The 21,430-nt window shown below is 48.6% G+C and overlaps 1 protein-coding gene and 1 long non-coding RNA gene across 23 annotated transcripts in view; one reads left to right on the plus strand and one right to left on the minus strand.

The window, feature by feature from the left end:
• Positions 1-9,701, plus strand: part of LOC129603978 (uncharacterized) — a 15,454-nt gene extending 5,753 nt beyond the window's left edge. Inside the window, exons 3-4 of the long non-coding RNA XR_008694478.1 lie at positions 1-5,889; positions 6,024-9,701. The exon at positions 1-5,889 is cut by the window's left edge and continues 2,503 nt beyond it. This is a non-coding gene — a long non-coding RNA (uncharacterized LOC129603978). The remainder of the gene's footprint in view (positions 5,890-6,023) is intronic.
• Positions 9,702-10,131: 430 nt separating this feature from the next.
• The window catches only part of svila (supervillin a), a 39,362-nt gene continuing 28,063 nt past the window's right edge, over positions 10,132-21,430 (minus strand). For 11 of the 22 annotated variants that reach the window (XM_029147032.2, XM_055508113.1, XM_029147026.3 and 8 more), the window contains 24 exons: positions 20,055-20,135; positions 19,627-19,683; positions 19,099-19,264; positions 18,632-18,763; positions 18,073-18,162; positions 17,607-17,787; positions 17,362-17,534; positions 16,948-17,103; positions 16,128-16,264; positions 15,554-15,701; positions 15,336-15,481; positions 15,069-15,244; positions 14,601-14,742; positions 14,233-14,512; positions 13,824-13,966; positions 13,644-13,746; positions 13,202-13,409; positions 12,939-13,072; positions 12,700-12,855; positions 12,284-12,427; positions 11,814-11,935; positions 11,479-11,634; positions 10,883-10,900; positions 10,132-10,681 (listed from right to left, as the gene is read on the minus strand). In XM_029147032.2, coding sequence (XP_029002865.1) covers positions 10,595-10,681; positions 10,883-10,900; positions 11,479-11,634; positions 11,814-11,935; positions 12,284-12,427; positions 12,700-12,855; positions 12,939-13,072; positions 13,202-13,409; positions 13,644-13,746; positions 13,824-13,966; positions 14,233-14,512; positions 14,601-14,742; positions 15,069-15,244; positions 15,336-15,481; positions 15,554-15,701; positions 16,128-16,264; positions 16,948-17,103; positions 17,362-17,534; positions 17,607-17,787; positions 18,073-18,162; positions 18,632-18,763; positions 19,099-19,264; positions 19,627-19,683; positions 20,055-20,135 — 3,336 coding nt within the window. In that variant the 3' untranslated portion in view covers positions 10,132-10,594. The remainder of the gene's footprint in view (positions 10,682-10,882; positions 10,901-11,478; positions 11,635-11,813; positions 11,936-12,283; positions 12,428-12,699; positions 12,856-12,938; positions 13,073-13,201; positions 13,410-13,643; positions 13,747-13,823; positions 13,967-14,232; positions 14,513-14,600; positions 14,743-15,068; positions 15,245-15,335; positions 15,482-15,553; positions 15,702-16,127; positions 16,265-16,947; positions 17,104-17,361; positions 17,535-17,606; positions 17,788-18,072; positions 18,163-18,631; positions 18,764-19,098; positions 19,265-19,626; positions 19,684-20,054; positions 20,136-21,430) is intronic. The other 11 variants (XM_029147035.3, XM_055508114.1, XM_029147021.3 and 8 more) reach the window with 8 other exon arrangements.

Below are 21,430 nucleotides of genomic sequence, written 5' to 3' on the forward strand. Positions count from 1 at the left end.
GAGGTTTGCAGGAGCCAGCTGTTCCACACACAGGAAGTCGTGCTGGCGGCTTGGATCCTGTCCAGGGCCACGGTGCTGTGGAGCCATATGCTCGCTCTGGGTCAGCACCTCCATCAGGGGTCAGGGCACATTCACCAGGATTCACCCGGACACGGCCCGCTGCCGCTGCGGTGGGATCAGAGCGGGTCGGAGCGGCTCCGGAGGACGGCGGCGCCGACGAGGGGTCCGGTTCCCCGTCAGCGGGTGGAGGGAGGAGGCGGAGCGCGGTCCCCTGGGGTTAGACCCTCGCTCCTCCTCCCATTTCTCCCCAACGTCGCTTCCTTCACGTGCGCACGGCCTCATCGTACAGAATTTGCGTTTGCACGGGAAGACAGAAACAAAGGGACGGGTGCGTCACGTCGCTCAGACCTCTTGGCGGCGTCCTGATTGGAGATGATTGAGTGGCGTCCTATGAAGTGGCCCCATCTCTCTGCTCCTCACCTGAGTAAATGGCCTCTTGTCTGCCTCCAGCTCTTGATTACTGCTCTTGATCGGAGCCGGCGTGTGTGTGTGTGTGTGTGTGTGTGTGTGTGTGTGTGTGTGTGTGTGTGTGTGTGTGTGTGTGTGTGTGTGTGTGTGTGTGTGTGTGTAATGATTAAAAGCCTGTGTTGAACTCAGACTGCTCCGGTTCCTTCATGAAGGTGATAATGTTCAGTTTGCACGTTTTGGAGAGTTGCTGATTCAATTTTAAGCTTGTTGTGGCGGCTACAATTAGTTCTGTTGAATTCTATTCATAACACTCTCTTCCCCACATTCATCTCGATAAAGTCGGGCTAAACATCAGAAACACAGCAACGGGTTGAGAGAGTTTCTCTCCATAAACATGATGATTTGTGCTGCTGTGTGAGCATGTGTCAGCTCTAGCGTCACTGGACGTTGTGTTACGCAAACAGGAGAGTGGAGGAGAAACGTAAGGAATTAGTTTGATGCTGCAACGTTGAATTCATTCTGAGTCATGGCCTCAACAGTAACATTAGCTGTAAAATCCTCTAGTGCAGTTGAACGTCCCGCCATCGTCCTACGACTGGTTCCAGGAGCTGCACGTGCAGCACAGCCTCAGAACCAGAACCAGACGCAGAACCCCGGCAGATGACGGGTTCTGGACGGTTATGCAGCTTCTCGTCCAACCTCCTCCTTCGCTCGTCTAATCACCGGCTGCACTTGGTTCCAGTGAAACCGGTTCTGCAGCAGCTGCTGCGCTTTGAGCCCATCGTCTTTATTCAGAACAGGCAAATTAGAAAAAGAAGTGAGCGCGCGTGTGGGGCAGCGCACACCTGAGCAGGATGGTCTCTTTGTGAACGCCTGGATGAGCTCGCGTGCTGTCTGCTGGATCCTCCTGCTACCTGTACGTGCTGAGAAACACCAGCGCTGACCAGCCTCCATCCGCTGCCACTTTTACAAACACATTTGTGTAATTTGGCAAGTTCCTTCAAATGGAAATAATGCGCCTGCGTCTGTTTGCCTCCGTCGTGGTTCCTGGTTAAGATTAGGAGGAGCTTTTCATCGCACTCTCCTCCTTCAATACACAGAAGACGAGACAGAGAAGAAATAGAATTAGACGGTGAAGGTGTGGAGGGTGAAGCAGAGTTTTAGTTACAGAGTTTTCTCTATGATGTCACTGAACAGCAACGTGTCTGTGGTTACTGTACAAGCTCAACATTCAGCTTTTAACTGTGTTTGTCATTTGTGCAGCTTGAACCTGAGCAGCGTTACCTAAAAAAAAGAGCCCTCTCGATAGTCTAAGCCCACGTTCATGTTAATATTTAGTAGCAAATCTTCACATCCGACCGTTTCAGTTTGAGTGGGATGATGCTGATCTCCACTGACCACTGATCCACAGCTCACAGTGAACCCGCTGACGCTCTAATCGCAGCAGCATCAGACAAAGCAGCGCTCCACACCAGGACTACACGTCTCCAGTTGGTCAGTCGCGCTCACTAAATGCACAGTAGGATCCGCGCTGCGCTGACGGCAGTCGCTCTCGTCACAGCTCAGCTACGCCGCCGCCGTTCACTCACCTCTATGACCCGACGTTCAGCAGCAAACAGTGTACCAAAGCAAAGCATACCAAAGCCAGGATTCCTCCGCGTCACACGCTGTAGCCACAGTCTCCCAGAGGTTTGGACAATAACCCGGGCTCCAGCCGGACCCGGGCATCCAGTCAACCAGGCTGTGCTGCAAATAGGAGCAGCAACACTATGCAGGAAGACGGATTATTACCCGTAACTGAACTCAGTGGTTCAGCCTTTTTCTAAAACCTGTTCACATTTTACTGCCACATACAGTTTAAGGAGTTCATCATTGTTTTCCTCACGCACTGAGGACGATTGGAGATTGATTGGAGCGTTGACACATGCAGCTCGGTAAGGTTGGAGACAGATTAAGATCTGAACCCTGAACCCTTGTGGACGCGTTGCAGCTGTAGTTCACTATTTGGATCCAGCTTGGAACTATTGTTGTGTTGAGTGCCTCCATATTCGCTGCAAAGACGCTGAGAGACACCAGACGATGGGCTTCACAGCAGGACACGCCTGTTGTGGGAGTTTGTCTGGAAGCTGGTGATGCTCCTACAGTGTGAGTTGGATGAGACTCGGTAGATGGTTGTGGCTCGTGTCTCTCCTCAGCTTCAGGACGACCGGACGCGAGGCTAGCGTTAGCTAGTGAACGCCCCCCCTCCCCGCCAGGATAACGGGCGGCGAGCGAGTGCGACCCCCACGGGGAGGCGAGGTTAGCTTTCTGCTGCTGCTGCAACTCAGTCACGGCCGGAGGCCTCGCGGCGGCGGCGGTGGAGGAGGAGGGTGGGGTGCGCGATTGTGCCGCGTCTTCACTTCGCGTGGCTGCCGGCTGCACCCCCTCCCCCTCCTCCCCCTCCTCCCCCTCCTCCCCTCACAGGTAAAGCCTCCTTGTGACCCTCCTTTCGAGCCCAGGGCACCGCGGCGCCCCCCACTCCCCCCCGCTGCTAAGCTGCCATTTTAAATCCACGACGGCGAGGCCTCGGCCCCGCGGCCCCGTGTGTCCGCGACAAGGAGACGCCGCTAAGTGAGGATCCGGTGAGTGTGACACCGTGGTGAGTCACGAACGCACCACACGCGTGTGCGCAGTGGGAGGCAGCTCTCTGGCACAGCTTGGCCGCGATCCGGGGCTTCCCTCCCTCCCTCCCGCCGCCGTGGACCCGATGCCAGGCCCGGCTTGGAAGGAGGTCACATTCTCCAAGGTGTGTCTAAACAGAGATGACATGTGGATGTGCAGGCTGCGCTCGCCCTCGTACCACCACATCCCTCGCCTTGTTTTCTTTCCCCTCCGTTTCTCTCCCCGGTTCCCCACCGAACAGACGCTCTCTGCCAGAGAAAACAGAACCATTGTTGGTTTTAATGGTTGTTCCATTCCCCAAGTAAAAATACCTATAAAGTAGAGAAGCAGCTTGACAACTGGAATGATGCTGCTGTTAATTCGGGCACACTGTTGCTCCGATCGCCTCAGGACTTCTCTCTGTCACTTTTCATTAAACACTTTTCCTACTGACTGACATGTTTGTGAAAATATATCTCCGTGACTTATTACCTTCATAACATAAAAGCGTAGCATTTACATTAAATAATGTATCATCAAAACTTTCCCAGGAAAACATCTAATTACTCGCCTATGGACTGTAGCTATAATAACAAATCCATGAATTAATACAAAGTGTCAAACAGCGTGAGCGGCTTCGGTTAATTTACATATTTATAAAATGATCTGTTTAGTGGATGTTGATTTTGGCCAAATTCCTGATTCCTGAGCTGTGATGTGCGAGTGGAACCTTCCTGTGAAATAGGATCTAGGTCTCCCTTCAGACTTAGTCACAAGGTGAGCAGCGCGGTGAGATGTCCCCTCCAGACAGGTTTAGGAGATAAAAAAAGCATCTTTTTATTTCTGTTGGCTGACATTTAATGTAAGTTCAAGGGAAAAACTAATAAACATCAAATTGTATATCTAATTGTGAGGTGTTCTTTTAATTTATCTTAAACTTAAATTGTTATTAATCTTAGCAAACTACTGGTTCAGGTCATGTAGAGTCTGCGTGTCCTGATTCTACTCGCTGCGTTCATCACAACCTACATCGTAAAGTCCGGGGGCTCAGAACCTAAACAATAGGCTGGTAAGTGTGAGACTGGACCTGGGGCTTAAAACATGATGTGGTGTCACCTTGACATCACACGCGCTGGAGGATGTGGATGATAAAATGAGATGAACTTTATTTATTCTATAGTGGGGACGTTTTAATGCCAAAGCAGCTACAACGAAAAAAAAGAGTCAGGAAATAGAAATTGTGCAGAATTAAAAAGAACATGTAACATGTAAAACATGTGCTGCTTCGAAGTCACGCATCAACAGGGGAGTTGGAGGAGACGCAGTCCTTAAGTTCAGCTTAAGCATCATTAAAATGAGCAATAGGTAACATTTCCATTTTAAATCTCAGGTCCAAGATGCTCCCGCGCCTTCTCTGCTGATAAGCGTTTCAGAGCTGACAGCGCAGGATCACAGCCTTCTGCTAAATTGAAATGCTACCTACACTCAGTGGATTGCTTCGGCTTGCATCATTTCGCATCCCTGGCGGAAGTACTGCTTACGACGGTGGGAAAGTGCTAACAAACCTGAGATCAGATTGAACACAGCTGAGGAACGTTGCGTAGGGTCCAAGGTGTCGGGTTCGTCGCGGGCCAGATCGGACTCAGACCTGTCGGGTTTGGATTTACTGCCTTCGTGGAAGAGCTCAGAGCATCACGTGCACCTGGTTCAGGAGAGTCGATCAAAGCGGGGACTTCACCAAGTGCAGCCCACAAAACACATCCCAGTGAGGTCACCGTGGTTTCTGTCCAGAGCAGCGCAGGGCTGTGTGATGCTGTGGAGAGGACAACCTCTCACACACCTGAAAACACAGAGGTCGTGAAGCAGTTCGCTTGCTCGAGTATAACGTCCCATAACGCGTTACACAGATTAGGACAGAGCAAGTTTGTCCACCGTCCACTGTATGTTAGTGTTACATTACATCATAGGTCAATTAGGGAATAAAGAAATAAAAGGAAAAGGTGCAAGTTTACTGTCCTGCAGCAAAGATGAGTGACAGCAGCAGCTGTCGACTGGCAGCATTTGACCATGCAGACGCCACTCCATGCTCAGTCAGTGATCCTCCAGAGGTTGGCTAACCAACATCTGGATCAACCCATAACGCTCTGCACAATAAAACCAGAGACATGTTGCTGCAGTTGTGAATAAAGCCGTTTAATGCGGAGGTTGGAGCCCGTGCAGAGCAGTGGAGGACAGCTGTAGGTCACTCACGGTATCAGTCCAATCAGTCCGCCAGACGCTGCTGATCCCTAATTTCATTTAGCTATTGACTAGTGAAGCTAAGTCCTTATTAGCCTCTTTTATTAACCACTAATTATGCTTCAGACAGCAGCCAGCTGTTTGCACGCAGCAGCTCTCCCTCCAGTTAGTGTGTGTGTGTGTGTGTGTGTGTGTGTGTGTGTGTGTGTGTGTGTGTGTGTGTGTGTGTGTGTGTGTGTGTGTGTGTGTGTGTGTGTGTCTGTGTGTGTGTGCATCTGCGTGTGTGCGTGTCTTTGTGCGCGTGCATCTCTGTGTGTGCGTTGAATTAGCTTGTTTGTCACCTCAGGCTGGACGGAGCTGTGGCGTCCATGGAAATGTGCCGTTGTGGCCCCAGAGTGTTCAGCTTGTCTCCTCATCACTCTTCTCCGTCTGAGGGAGCAGTTGGAAGCAGATGACACGCCGGCGCGTTTGGAGTCGAACTAAAGAGAGAAGCAGTGTTTGTGTTTCCCGGCGTTGGGGTTTTGGAACAGCACAGTTCTGCGTGTGAGTCACTCGCTCCTCTTGGTTACGCCACTTTGTGTTTTTGTTTGGATCCGTGCACGTCTCCAGTTTTACACCTGACCCTCCTCTTTGCCTGTAAATGCACTCAAACGCCGTTTGATGTCCGGCCCATTTAGGTTTGGAGCAGCACATGTGCCGCGACCTCTTCCTGCTTGGAAATCCAAGCGTGCACCGCCGGCTTCGCGGCGCAGCAGAAAACGAGCACGAAGCCGAGTCAGCAGTGAGGCGGCCAGCTGACATCACGCACGTCGGTGGAACATTAGCTTTAGCGAACTGCTCCCCCTTCGTTACATCGTCTCTGCCACCACCCAGCGTGCGCTCTCTCCTCATCGCCACCCACCTGAGTGACAGCCCCCCCCCCCCCCCCCCCCCACGCACAGCAGGGGGCCAGGCCCAGGGCTGGGCCACAGGAGGGAGAGGTGGAGGGTTGGAGGTGTTTGTTGGTGTCGATTAGAGGATCAGAGCTTCGGATGAAGCCAGGTGGCTGTGGGAGGGCAGCCTCCTGACTCCAGCCCATGTGAAGTCACCCATTATTCAAGCAGCAGTTTTACTTCTTGATAGTGTGACTCAGACCCCTCAGAACTGCAGAACGTATGAATAGTTATTAGTAGTTATTGCATTATTACATAGCTACTTGATTGGTTGGTTTTGAATATTAAGAGATTATTGATCTAGATCCTCATTACATAAACTAAGTAACAGTCTGATCATAATTAAAGGAAAAATAAAACATAATTGTAACCCTATAAATGCACAGTGCATAAACGCCCATCTTGTCTTTAAGCAGCTGTAGCGCCTGAAGACGTCTTCATCAATATTCAGTGGAACAGATGGGGATGAGGTTTAATTTGACAGGCGATCGTCCTGCTAACGTTTCCTTCCGTATCAGTTACAAACCTCGACCCGTCTGCAGGTTCTGCCCTGTGTGGTCCCCATCCAGGCCTGAGCTGAGAACACACACAGCCGCCTTCCACGGATCCACGTGGGCTCCATCAGCGCACAGATCTAAATCTGGGTTAACAGGCAGAGCTCAGCGCCGAGAGCCCAGGGAGACGCTCGTCTTTCTCAAATTCATTTCCCACAAATCATCTCAACCTGGAGCCTTTGCTGTAGCGTCTCACTCTGGACGTGTGGCTTAGAGGAATTGGGACGAGAGAGGAACCCGTAGCTCCATTGTGACGCTCAGTGCAATAGTTAATCCACACACCGATGCACAAGAATATGAGCTAAGCCTTATTGGGACCGGCATTGTTTGCTGCTTGTCATCTTGTGGATCGAGGGGAGGTGTACCGTTGAGCAGGCAAGCTGCCAAGCGCAAACACTGAGGAATAAATGGTGCCGAGGCTCAACCGAGCCACTTCGCACCTAAGCCTGTGTTGAATTAACACTGTTATCATAAACAAAACATTATGTTGGTGTGGAAGTGGGCTGAGCGGCGACAGATGGTTAAGAGCATTAGGCAGATACCTGCCAAAGGGCACTTTTCTCCGTTTGGCCTATTAGGATTCACAGGCAGGCGCCCGTGGCATATGGCCCAGTAAATACTGACTGATCGTTTAATTACCCTTTGAATAATCTAATAATTAATCACAAACAGGACAGTTTCAGCTTCCAAGCACCGACGCATATGTGAATGTGGAGCATTTACATTAGCGTTTACCTGAAGTGAGTCTAGCTCCTGTGCTTCACGGGCAGCAGGTTCTGGTTTGGACTCAAGGTCCGGTATCGTCCTCTGTGTTCTGAGGAAGCTGCGACAGTGGCAGCGTTTTTACCTGACGAAGCCACGCGTTTCCTGCCTGTTTAGAGTCGTTCCCTGATTAACAGACACAGACATAAACAACACAACCTTTATGTTGGATCATATTTAATAAGCCGATGATCTCAGTCAGTAGAGAATGCCGATTTCCAAAATAACAACCGTAACCTTTGGTGCAGAGGCCGTTTAAAGGCTGTGGCTCGTTCATCGTAGGAACACATTACTCCAGCACTTAAATCATTTCATTGGCTCCCACACAGGCTCAGAAATAGCCAGTCAGGAGTCTGAGGTCACCAGGTTGTGGTTTTCTAACTGCACCTAGAATAAGATCCAGATTTTTTAAAGAGGCCCTGGATCGAACCTCAGAGTTCCTACTGTACGTGAACCGGTTGTACTGCAGCAGCTGGTAAATGTAAAGAAAATGAAAACGCCAACAGTGTCCACAATGTACTGAAAGCCTGAATAAATACCTCAGAGGAGTTTCCCTTCTATCAGTTTTTATTAAATAGCGTTTGGAGTTAACTGCTGTTTAAGTGACACTTAAAAGTTTACAAGTTTTCCAAATTATTCAAATAATTAAAATGTCCCATTTTGCACAAATCTCGTGGTAAAATGGAAACTTTTTCTAACAGAGAAAAAGTCCCTTTGAAAACCCTTCGGTCCAAAAAGATCCACTTTTTATGTTTTATATAGTCGACCTTTACTTCTACTCCACTCTACTATATATACCAGCAGCTCTGTGTGTGAGAGAGAGATGGGGTGTTTTGCATCCTGTAAAGGGATTGTATCAAAAGAAAAGCAGGTCGGAGCTCGGCACAGAAACTGGGCTCTGAATCAAAAAGGCTGCGAGATGCTCCACACCTGGCAGCGCGTTCACAGCAGCTCCCTGTGCAGGCTGCAGCCTCCCGGAGACGGGCGCAGGGATGGGGAAGGGGACGGGGAGGCGAGGAGCTGGAGCCCGTGCTCCGAGTGGGCGTGGGTGGGCGGGCGGATACGCGCCGCGTCGCACATGGAGCTCCTGGAAGGCCGGAGCGGCGCAGGAGGCTCGGCGTCCAGCAGCGCAGCACGCGAGAGCGGGCGGGCGGAGGAGGGACGGCTCCAGCGCCTCGCCGACCTCTGCCCCGCCGCGGCAGGAAAGCTGTTCAAATATTGGGCAACAGTTGGACGGACACAAACCTGCTGTGTATATTGTTCTACGGTGATTGCATGAAATTCCCCTCTAATTGCTCTTGTTCCTCCACAGGCCAAGCGCCGATATTGAGAACATCTGAGCTTTCCAGTGCAAGCGTGTGTGCGTGTGTGTGTGTGCGGAGCTGGAGCGCGGCCTGGAAAATGAGGCCGTGAGCTTTGACGGGTCGGAGCGAAGCTTTCACCTGCGTATATATGACTTCACAGGTAGTCGAGCCTCATCAAGCTGCCACACAGTCCATGTCCATACTCCTCCCTGACACATTTAACTAACACAAACAGTAGTTACTCGGAATTAGGAAAACATGATCTGATGCTACAGTTGTTACCGTGGCTACTGACGCGTCTGTACATCTTCCACACCTGGGTCAGACCCTCGTCTTCCTCACGGCTCATTCAGGTGATGATGCCTCTGCTTCAGATAAAGGCCAGTTTTGACCAGAGTTAAAGTCGGGACTGACCCTTGTTCATTTGAGAGGGAGTTGTCTATTAGTAGCTACTGTCTCACACCGTGACTCTCTCAGGTCTGAGGTTGTACTTGACTGTTTTTAGATTTCATTAGGTTTAGATCCACACAAGCAGAAGGATTCAGAAGGGACAGGATTGTTCATACCAGCAGATGGTTTGATGAATACTAGCACTTTACTGATCAGAGTGGTCAAGGTGGAGCCATGCTGTAAGCGGTGTCTGGTAATTGTTTATATATAGTATATGTTACATATAGTAATTCATTTCTCTAGTAACTGTAGCTGTCAGATCCATGAAGGTCTCAGTAGCAAACAGAACTGTGAAGCTGGACTGCATTTAGCTGCTTCCTGCCTGCTGCCCTGGCGTTTTACATGCTGCTTCGCTGTCAGGTATTAATGAGACGTGTGATTAGCACAGAGCTGTTGTTAATTAAATGGTTATGTACGATCACACAGGACTTCATAAGAAAACAAGCAAAGACAAAGGAGATTGATTAAAAACAGGAAGCTGATGCACCAGGAATGTGTTTTCTTCATTCCTGCATTATTCATCACATTCAAACACCTGTCTTGAACCAGCTGCATCTTCTCATTCTGCTTATACAACTCATTTTTGCCAATATTGAGCTGGACTATAAACATTCAGCCTGTGTAGGTTTATTAACAGGATCTCGGGTCTTCAATTGGTCCTATACTGCCCTCTACAGGATGAGTGACACAAACGCAGGATGAAGGACAGGAGCGCAACGCCAATCACTGCAATACAGCCTGAGAAGTTAAATATACGTTACATAAAGTGCAAAAACAGAGCAACACAGTTCAGACTTTTATTTTTCTATTAGTTCTTTATATCAGAAAAAAGTCTGTTGCATATAAACTGTACACATAAGGCACAAATACAAACATTTCTTCATAGCTAGTTTTACTCAAAACAAGACACTCGACACATAATTACACTATTTATTCCATTTTAAGCACTAATTATTTACGAAGCCTTTTTTTAAAAATTCCTACATAGATTTGCTATAAATATAAATGATCTGTAATGCACATAGATACATGTATAGCGGAGACCAGGCTGGCAGACCTGCTCCTCTACATGGCTGTGTGGCTGTAAGGGCACTCGCTTGGCGAGGAGGAAACCGGCAGCACAAGAAGTTGCCACACTTCCCGCTCACCTCTTCCACGACTCTCCATCCTCGAGGCTCGACCTGGGCCTGTGCGGGTCCAGGCGTGAGGAACAGAGCAGCTGTTCTGGCTTCGTCAGTTCAGGTTCCTAGAAAAGTCCTTTGACCTTTTTCAGGTTGGCCTGCTTCCAGCCAGGCAGGCTGCCGTACTCGTCTCTGGTCATGTCCAGGGCTTTCTGTGTGAGCAGCCAAACACAGGCGTCAGGAGCAGAGCCGCGGGGCGGTCGCATGGCGGACGCACACCCAAGCAGCGGTGAGACTACACACAGCAGCCTGTACCATTAAAACGCAGCTCACTTCAAGCGACTAGGCCCCAGTGAGTGAACGTCATGCTACACACGGGTTTGACAGTGCGTCCATGCTCCAGGATCACTCACCTCATAAGCCCCTACACCCTGAAGGGTGGAAATGAATACAAGGGGTAAGTACACCAAAGTCCAATGGGATGGGGGACAAATGGACAAGAGGCAAATGACGAGTGAACACAGGAAATCCCTAAAGACTGGGTGATGAAAAACGTGTCTGCAAAACTAAACTCTAACCTCAACCACTGTAACGTGGTTTTAAATCATGTCCAGAGAGACACTGATAAAACCTTTACTGGTTCCACAAAGTGCTTTAAACTGCAGTTTGAAGGTATAACTTACAGGACAAAATGTGGACGTGTGAGTAGACCGGGGTGGGCATTCCTGCTGTCCCTGCTGGTTTTTTAACTCCCCCTGTCAGTCGGCTTTTCAGCTGCTGACTGACTGAACACACCTGATTGAGGTATCAGCCGTAACTGGGGCATGGAGTTGGAAAACCAGCAGGACAGCAGCCCTCAAGGACCAGGTTTGCCCACCTCTGGAGCAGACTATACTGACTACAACTCATGATTTAAACAGTCATACTTCTAAAATGTTGATTGCAACACAATGGAGGTATTTATGACGCTTGAGTTCTAACTCATGTATGCTTGCCCCCTGTTCCTTACCTCAAAGTCTTCATCAGACAGGTAGATCTCCAGGTGAAGAGGGTCCACGCCCTCAGGCAGCGGTCGGGCCAAGAGGTCCGACAGGGTGTACGTGTTCTGACACAACCGGGCCAGGACGTCCTCCACCAGGATGATCTGGTTACACACCTCCGCCTCCTGAGAGCACACACAAACACTGGACATGGAAAACCACCTGGACTGAGCTCAGAACCGTATGACGCCTACAGAAACCGCTGAGCTGGGACGGCCTGTCACTTCACTCTTATTTCTACAGACAATGGAGTCTGGCTGAGGCCTTACACAACCGTATCCACATAAGGACTAGACGCACACACCCTCTCCGTGATCTCGGCGATCTCCTCCCTGTGCTCCCAGCTGGGGAACATGTTGGTGAAGGTGAGCGGTTCCAGGCCGGCATGGATCAGATACGCTTTGGGAGGCTTCTTCTCATTCTTTTCTGGTGGAACAAAAAAAAAAACTTTAATTTCCAGCACCTCGTTATTAAAGTCTCCAGCTGTCCTCCTTTTTGTACTTTGTCAGGATGCCTGCCCCCAACATCACCTGTGCTGTCCACTGATTGGTGCCTATTTAACTGGGGCTACGTGTGAGCAGTTCAATGACTCGGTCTCTAGATCTGTAGGTGTGCTGTTCTTCTGCTGCAGCCTGTTCACTACAGCTGCGTTTCATATTCTTTTCAGCCCACGCTCCTGTAAATCCCCCGTTTTTGTCTCCACCTCAACCACTAAAACCTGCTTGTTTTACGTTGCTCCCCGCCATCCCATCAGAATGTGATACTGCGTGATACCTCTGCAGTACTGCAGCACAGTCTCCATGGCACATTTCCTGTCGGCATCCCAGCGGATGGAGGCTGACCCGGTGCGTTCCTCGTCCTGAGGCCACCAGCCCTGCCACAGGTACACCTCATGGTGGTTGTCAACCAGGAACAGGGCTGCACACAGGAACACCGTCAGCTTCACTTTGTTGCTGCTCAGTCAGGTTTAAGCCAAATTTAGGTTAGAGCAGAAACCTTTTAACAAAAATTCAGTTCTGAGTATCTATTCATTTCTCCACTTTGTCCAAGTCTGACGATAGCTATAAATATTTAGATGTATTAGAAGGAGGAGGAAAATGCTTATCTGTAGTCAAACACTATTTTAGACCTACATCGTTTGTCATGGCCTTTACTTGCCACATGACTGAAGCTAGTGCTGCGGTGCGTACCGGGCTGGGAGGCTTCATAGAGGTCGTCCTGCAGGAAAGGCATGGAGTTGACCAGCTGGGGGTCTCTGGCTGGGTAGAGGAACTCCACCGCTGCAAACTCCCCCGAAGTGCTGCTCAACTGGTACAGACGAGGTGTGAAATTAAACCTGCCTGGGTCTGGGGGTCAAAGGTCACAGCAGAACATCAATCAGCACACAGCTCCAGCCAGTATGGTCCTACGGGCGCCCCGATTCCCCTACCTTGCAGCATACAGTCATACGCCTTCCTGTCTCTCCGCCCGAGGGCTTCCCAGAATCCCGTGGGCTCCTCTCCCTCGTCACATTCCCGGACGGTCACCCGACTGCTGCTGTGGAGGCCTGTCTCTAGAGGACATCTGCCCAGAGATAAACATGTCACACTCCCTCAGTGGTAACAATTATAGAACCACATCAGGGAAGGCCATCTCAGCTGCTTTTACAAGGTGATCAGATAAAAGTAAGGAGCAGAATTGACTTCCACTCACTGCTGTTTGATTTTGTTGGCGGTGGTGCGCGCCACCTCCCGCGTGTGTGTCTGCGACTTGCAGCCATGCCACAGGTAGATGACGGCTTGGCTGACGCCCAGCAGCACCATGGAGACCCTGGAACGCAGGCTGCTGCAGTGGCAGGCCACCTCCAGCAGGTGACCCTCCACATCCACCTCGCCACGCACACAGTACAGACGCCAGTCACCTGAGGAGGAACAAGGTGAGGTGTCAAGTTGTTTGTCTGTGGGAAGTTTTGATTCTGGACATGGGTTCTTTACAAGCTGCGACTGTTCTCCGATATGAACTTATGACTCACGTATATGGAGGATTTGACATTATTAGAGGCAAACATAGCTGTGAATACAAGGATGAGACGGAACAGAGTCTAACTAATCAGGTGTTAATCGGTGGTTTCCTCTGAGTCATCTCCTGGACTTACTCTGAGGGTTTTCCTCCTCTTCTCTCTTCCCTGAGTGGACGATCATGCCTCCATTGAAGCACTGCAGGAAGCACGGAGGCTCTTTCCCCTGCTGGACCTGAACCTGGTGCAGGAAGCAGGAGTCAGTCTTCTCCTTACAGCATGTGTGAGATGCCAAGGTTTGTTGTCTGACAGTGGTACCTGTGCTCCTCGCTCCTCGTCCAGCTCCACGGTCATCAGCGCCGATGTTCCCTTCTCGCTGACTGTGGAGTTGCGACCCTGCCAGAAAAAATAGCAGCACCTCTCCTTCCCGGTCTTCTGCTGCTCTGTCTGTCGCTTTCCAACTGACCAGGCGTTGGTTGTGTATTAAAAAAAGGTTAATCTTAAAATCAATTAGTTTGTACTTTATTCTGAAATAAATACTTGTGTTGAGTAACACAAGCTGCAGTTTAATTGGTAAAAATGTTCAAAATGTAAAATATTCAAATGCAAATATTTGCAGGTTAATAATAATTTTGTGTGTGCAAGTCAAAATAAACCAATTCATCCATTCATTTCCAGTAGCAATGAAATCACTGTGTTAAAGGGTCTAGTCATTCCAGTCACTGACCTGCAGTGCAGACCATGTATTTCCACTTTACCACGTAGGTGTCTCCCTCATGGAACTGACCGATGCTCTGACAAGGCAGGCGGCTGTAGTCAAACTCCAAGATGTGCCACACTTCAACTGCCAGGGTGCTGATGTCATAGCTCCGCCAGTCCTCCACCTCCACCAGGCCGTAGCCCCGGCCCACGTTGAAGCCGTCCAGGGTGGTGCAGACAGGTGCCTGACAGAGGGCCAGCATCTGGGAGGCAGCAAACATCTGGGACTGTTTAGAGGAGGACTGTTCCTGGAGTAAACAACAACAACATCAAGAAGTTGGTAACAGAACCTCATGCTCCTTCATTCCATTACAGTATGTAGGTATAGGCTGATACCTTCTGATCAGGAATGTGGTCAATAGTGCCTGTTGTAGGACTGGAGTCGCTCCAGTCCACAAACTTCTCTTTGAACAGTGTGGTTTCGTTGTGTTGAGTCAGTCTCCCAAACACCGCCCAGTCAGGTCGGCCCTGGCCTTTCCTGAGAGGAGAAACAGCACATCAACGCCCCATCCAGACCCCCAGTTGCTGAAATACAATCACAAGGTTGGTGCTCCTCACTGACTAGAGTATGAATCAAGCCGTGTAGCGCGATCTGAAGCTGACACAGGAGGCCAACCCTGCCCTGAACCCAACACGAGCCTGACGCAGCGAAAGTCAAAAGGCCTAAACCAAAGCGATACTTGGCACATTTTACAGGGGTCACATTTAGACCGCGACCTCGTGGGTGGCTGTGGTTCAGTATCCGCCTGTTACAATCTGTGTGGGTGGTGCGTTTATGAACCACATAAATGAAGCTCTCCATACTTGGGTATGAGTGGGTTGCATTCCCCAGGGTCCAGTGGGTTGATGTCACAGTTGGTGTAATCGAAGGTGCCGTTCCACAGGTGCTTGGCCAGCTGGAAGGCCACCTTCCTCTGGGCCAGAGTCACTTCCCTCCCATGCCATATGTACATCTCACTGCCAAAGTCAAAAACTAAGACCTGCAGAGGAAATGAGAGACGCTGGTGTGTTAGAAACGGAGCTGCCTCCAATCACAGTCACACTGTGTCATGCTGGACGTCATGGGCCGACCTCTTTGGGCACGAGCACAGAACAGCGAGGCATCTTGGCCCAGAAGTCGTCATCTGGGACCAGTCTGTCATCAATCAGCCGGTAGATGCAGTTAGTCTCCACGATGGCACCCTCGTAGAGCTCGTCTTCATCTGGGGTTCCTGCGGCTACAGAGGACAAGGGCTGCAGTGCACTGTGAAGCTCAGGCAGCTCCGTTGTCTCAGCTTCACTGTCCTTACACTGGTAACTCGATGTCCCTCCCAGGATTCTCCAGAAGTCCTTTGCCGCGTGGCTGTGTGCGCCAGCGCTCTCCTCAATCATTTGGACGTAGTTGGCACAGCAACCTAAATCTCTTTTGCTCTGGATGAAGTGGGCCAACTCTGAAGCCTGTGACAACATCAGAGGAAGACACACAGTATGAAGTCCGTAAAACACAGGAGGTTTCCTCGTTCATAAATGAATGAAATTTAAAACATTTGTGAAAATATATATAAGGGGCACATCAAAAATTGTGTTTATAATTAAGCTGTTAATACAGTTAAAAACATGTGACCCACATTATTTGTGCAGGTCACAGGTTTTTCTGGCTCAGTCACGGGTCTTTTGTCAGATTGAGGTCAGGTCATCAGACAGTCTTGACTGAACAATGGTGTTGCTGTTGGTCAGTTCCTGCAGCACGCACGCGTCACTACTTCCTCCCAGGGATGTTTAGTTCCTTAGTGTGACATCAGCCCTACTTAACAGCATCCGTACTGGTCCTGCGCTTACATGTCAGGAACTAAAATGTTTGATGACTTTCTTTGTTCAACCAACCTTGTTTTTTTCGATGACATTGGCAAACTCTCCAAGCCAGACAAAGCAGTGGTTCGGAGCGATGAGCAAGAAGCAGTCTCCACTGTTCAGAGAAGATGCTCTGGGCTCCACCAGTCGAGTCTGGACGTGCCTTCGGCCTGAATGTGTGCACGCACGCATGCACGCACGCACACACACACACACACACACACACACAGCTTATCATTCTCAGTTCTACATGCCATTGGCAACATGCCAGCATTATCATATTAAGTGTCAGTATACATACACAAGGGCCAGTATGTGACCTTGTGCACAGTGCACCTTGTATACAGACACAGGACAAATGTATGTATGTATGTATGTATGTGTGTGTGTGTGTGTGTGTGTGTGTGTGTGTGTGTGTGTGTGTGTGTGTGTGTAGCTGAACGTGCAGCTCATACATGTGTTATTCTACAGACTAAAAACACAGTCACTCAGATTTGCTCTAGATTACACTGCAGTTGAAGAGAAGTCCAGGCAGGCGAGCATGAGGTGAGCTGGGGCGAATGATTTAGCGACACAGCTGTCACCAGCAGACGTGTGGAGGAGGAGCAGGGACACACAAATAGACCTTTCAGCTCTTATTTTAGACAGGACAGTTAAACACGCTGTCCTCTAACAAATGATTAGAGCTGCTGAAAAAGATTTGCCGCATGAAAGAGTGCATTTGAAAGACACAGACTTGGTCGGACACCTTTCTGTGCAGACAATAAGTAGCATTCTTGCCTGTTCATTTAAACAGCACTCACATGTCTGCCTGTCACTGTATGTGAGTGAAGGCGCCGCTCGCTCCACTCACCTTTGACCTGCATCAGCATGAGCTTCTTGTACGGCACGGCACTGTTGTTGGACATCTGTTCACAGCTTTGGACACTACGCAGGTTGATGCTGCTGAAGTTTTCCTTGCTAGCGAGTCCAGCGAGAGCTACCTCTGAGAAGCCTGAGCTGTTGGACACTGTCACACACAGATACAGTATGACACTCAGCCAAACATGTGGCCTTTTCAAGCAAAACATTTCAAGGACTGACTCCATTCCCAGATATGGCTCAGTTCAAGTCCCAGATTAGCTTAGTAATTAGAGCTAGTGATGCTTATGGTTTGTGGGGTTCATGTGATTATTTGGATCACACCTGTAGTGAAACCTTTCACAACCCATTAAATGAAGGTAAAGGCTCCTCTGAGCTTTAGCGCCATGTATCCAGTCTCACTCACTCTTCTCAGCCTTCATCCTCTTGCTTTCCAACAGGCCCACGTTGAGCCTCTGCTCCGTGTACTCGTGTCGGATGTCCTGTCTCGCTGCAAGCATCTTCAGAGGGTTTCTGGAAGCCTGGACGTTACGCGCCGGGCGAACTGCTCGCTTGTGCTGCACCATCTCCGAGGTCAGTCTGAGGGTGCAGAGTCACAATTAATCAACGGGGTCATTTTAAAGTCACCTTCCTCTGGTGGCGAGTACTTACTTTGGCACCTGGGGACCAAAGATGGCATCAAAGTCGTCCTCGATTTCCACTTTGCTCGTGGCAGGAGGAGGAAGCTCCTCCACTTGCCGGTAGAACTTCGAGAAGGTCTCGTCTTCAAGGTTCATCACTTCCTTCACCTTCTTCTCTGTGACCGTGATGGTGGCTTCTAGTAGGCCGCATGCTGGGAATGGACAGGACAAGGATGCTAAGCTTTATTGGGTCAACTCCTTTAGTGAGGGCTTCACACAGGCCAGACAGGACTGAGTATTCAGTGAAAATCATACATCATACAATGATGCCTGTGTTCACACAGGCATCATTGTATGATGATGCATGTGTTCACAGGCATCATTTACCGCACTAGAACATTTAACTCTAACTGCTGTTGTTCCTTGAAATAAAGTTTTTAGTCTGTGGAGGAACAGGAGGAACGTATACAGTAGAGGGTTTGCTTGACAGGACTGACCTTTACTGTTCAGTTTGCCTAGAAATGACTCCAGTTTATCCAACTTCGTGTCCGACTCCAAGTTGAGGTCTGGCACAGCCTTGATCTCTGCTTAGATGCAAACAACACACACGCTTTAACTTTTGCACATCTAAAAAAAAAAAAAACAGCTGTTGTGAATGCTCTGTGCTTTCTGAACCTGGACGTCACCGCTGAGTTAAATTAATCTGATCTAATCTAATCAGACTCATGCACAGGTATCTAAAACACATAATCCTCTAGTTTATATTATATCAAGCTTCACAACTGGCCCACAGTAACATCAGCATCACATTAGAGATGATGTGCAACAACTAAAAAATAGGCACTTTCATCAGCTGAAAGAGAAACCTAAACAATAAACTGTCTGTGGAAGGGTCTGGTTCCTGACGAACATTATACATTATATTGCATCTGATGCGACAAACCTTTCAGCTGATTGTAGTTTGTATCAGCTTTTCTGTGTCATGTGTGACGAGTAGAGGACAATAAGGAGTTTAATAGTGGAGTAACCTTCAAGAGTGCTGCTATTTCAACTGACCTTCTTGTGGTTTGGAGATGGCGACGCTGCAGTTCTTGGGTTTGGCTGGTGCTGAGCCTGTGAGGGCAGAGGGTGAGGCCAAGCCTGCAGGAGCACAGGCCCACAGGACAGCGTCACACACTGGCTGTTTATCTTAATGCACACAAACCAGCTTTTTTTATTTATAGAATATACATATGAAGGTAAAACCAGATGCATTAGCCACAAAAGACTAGATAAATATTTCACTTCTGCACATGTTCACTGTTGCTAATTAGTGCAGGGCAGTAAATCACAGCATGTTTATTCCAAAGATTGATGTGAAACCATTCAAGCTTCTAGCATAAGCTAACAGCACAGGTAGACACAGTAAACCCTTTAAATGTAGCCATGAAGGTGGATGCTCTCCTACCTGGTGCATACAGTATAGGCCTCAATTAAGAGACTAGTTTTAACACATATGCAGTAAAGTGACTTTGCCCTCTGACCTTTCTTCACCATGCGTGCAGCCACAGTGAACTGTGTTGAGTCATTAGCAGCTCCGTAGCCTGTGGTCCTCCAGGCCTCCTCTCGGGCCACTATCAGCTGCTTCCTCTCCTGGATGGACATGTGAGCCTCAGTCCTGTCGCTCTCTGCCTCCTCTTCACAAACTCTCTAGAGACAGAAAAACATTCTTAGCTGCAATGAATGAGTAAAGTCAACCTGTAATTATTTTGTGACAAAATTATTAAACATTTCTTAGAACATTAGAACATATATTTAGCCACTACTGTACATGTTCCAGTGGTGGAGAGCAAATAAGGGCAAGCATCTATATATATACACCTCGATAGGGGCAATAAAAGGGTGAACTACTAAGGCCCTGTGCCAAGATTTGAAGGGAAATGATTTATGCTTGAGGGCATATCACCATTGGTAAGTTAAATAATATATTATTTAATGTTAGTTACCATAAGAGAATAAACACTACAAACATAAGTCCATGAGTTTACAATGTAATGGCCTGGGCCGGTCACCTTGCGTCTCCACGGGTGTTTCTCATCCACCTGCACGGCTCTGGGAGATCTGGTGGCCTTTATAAGCCAAATGAAAGGAATGAGTGATGACAGAGGGAAGAACATGTGGAGAGCAGCTGTTCATAGGAAGAAGGACAGAAGCTGCAGGAGCTGCCAAGCAGTCAAAAGATACAGAAGCACAGGAAGGAAGAAGTGCGGAAAGGTGCAGGGGGCTGTGAAGGCTGGAGCATGTGATCAGCACATGCACTGTACAACGGCAACATATTTTTATTTGTAGTCAAACTGTTGCAGTTCCTTAGAGAGATTGAGAGATCTCAGTTCAACAGTTCTTCTCTAATGCGCGTTATGGATGCAAAGAGGCTCCGTGAACCAGCAGAGACCAGCAAAATCTGAGCCATGCAACCAGTAACACTGATGGAACTTCCTACCTGACTAAGGGACTCATCGGCTGAAGACGTGTGAAAAGGAGGCTCAGGGGAGGTGGGGAAAATGGAGGCAACGTCTGGCTCCTAGACACACACACACACACCCACACACACACAGTCATTGTCCCCAAGGATTCCACCTTCAGTTCCTTCTATAAACCCACTGCTCTGATTTGACACTATCAGTGTGAAGCAGCTGTGAAAACAGGCCTCACTAGAACAAAGGGTTACGTCTGCTTTCACAACACTGAAGCGTGAACTCAGAGGTCACGTGATGAATACACCAGCAGTGTGTCTGTGCTTGTTTGCAACGGACCGTCAGGCAGACTCAGCGCTTCAGGGGAGAAGGAGCAAATCTTATGGAGGATCCACCTCAGGTCTAAAAGAATCATGTTCTTTATTTTTATGTGTTCTGATCCTACAAAAGCTGCTGTTACATGGAAACATCAGTAACATTATTGGTAGATCCACATCCTTAATTGGAGCCAGTGTGTAGTCTTTGTTTTTTGCCTTGTGTTTACAGATGAGTTAACAGCAGTTCAACAACATGAAGTGTTGGCCCCTTAGATAGATGTTCCCACTTTGACTGCAGCATTAACACCATGTGTCAAACAACTACGGAAAAGCAATTCAAACACACTGTCCAATCTAAGGAAAGTCCCCTGAGCAGCAACCACAGCACAGACGAACAAACCCTGATGAGCATCTAGAAACAACAGTCCTGCTGCAGTAGGTGGCAGCGGTGAATATGTCTAAACAGAGAGGTACCCCCCCCAAAAAAAGAAAAACAGGCAAAGGATGCCAACAGAGAAACACACAACATGCAGGATGAAGTGACGTTTATTATTTTTGAAAAGGTCAAAGACATGCAAACAGAGACAAACAGAAGAACAGAAGGTTACATGCAGCGAGTTGTTCAGTGAAAACAGACTGAAGCCAGACAGAAAACAGAGACTCTGAACACACAGGAAATTCACACAGATCCTGCTACACCTACAGTATGTATGCCACTGATAAGACTGATAATCAGGTAATAACGTTTGCAATTTTACTTAGTTGATAAACTTCCATCTCAGTGTCTGTGTCACAATATTAGTAAAGCTGAATGTCTGAAAAGCCAAATTTTAATTTGTTCTCATTTCACTTCCAAACAAAAAAATAAATAAAACCAGGACTCGCTTCTTTTTAATTCTCTTAGCTTGCGACATGTGATGATGTGTCCGTTTTGTTAGGACGGAGTCAACGGAGATCCCAGGTTTCATTTATTTTAGTGTGAGATGTGATGAGAACACAGGAACAAACAAACAATCTGCTGTGTTTAAGCACAAACTGTAACAGACCAGCGTAAATAGATCAATGGACAATACACAACCTCTCTG

The sequence above is a fragment of the Betta splendens genome, chromosome 4, assembly GCF_900634795.4.
Source record: "Betta splendens chromosome 4, fBetSpl5.4, whole genome shotgun sequence".
Taxonomy (NCBI): Eukaryota; Metazoa; Chordata; class Actinopteri; order Anabantiformes; family Osphronemidae; genus Betta; species Betta splendens.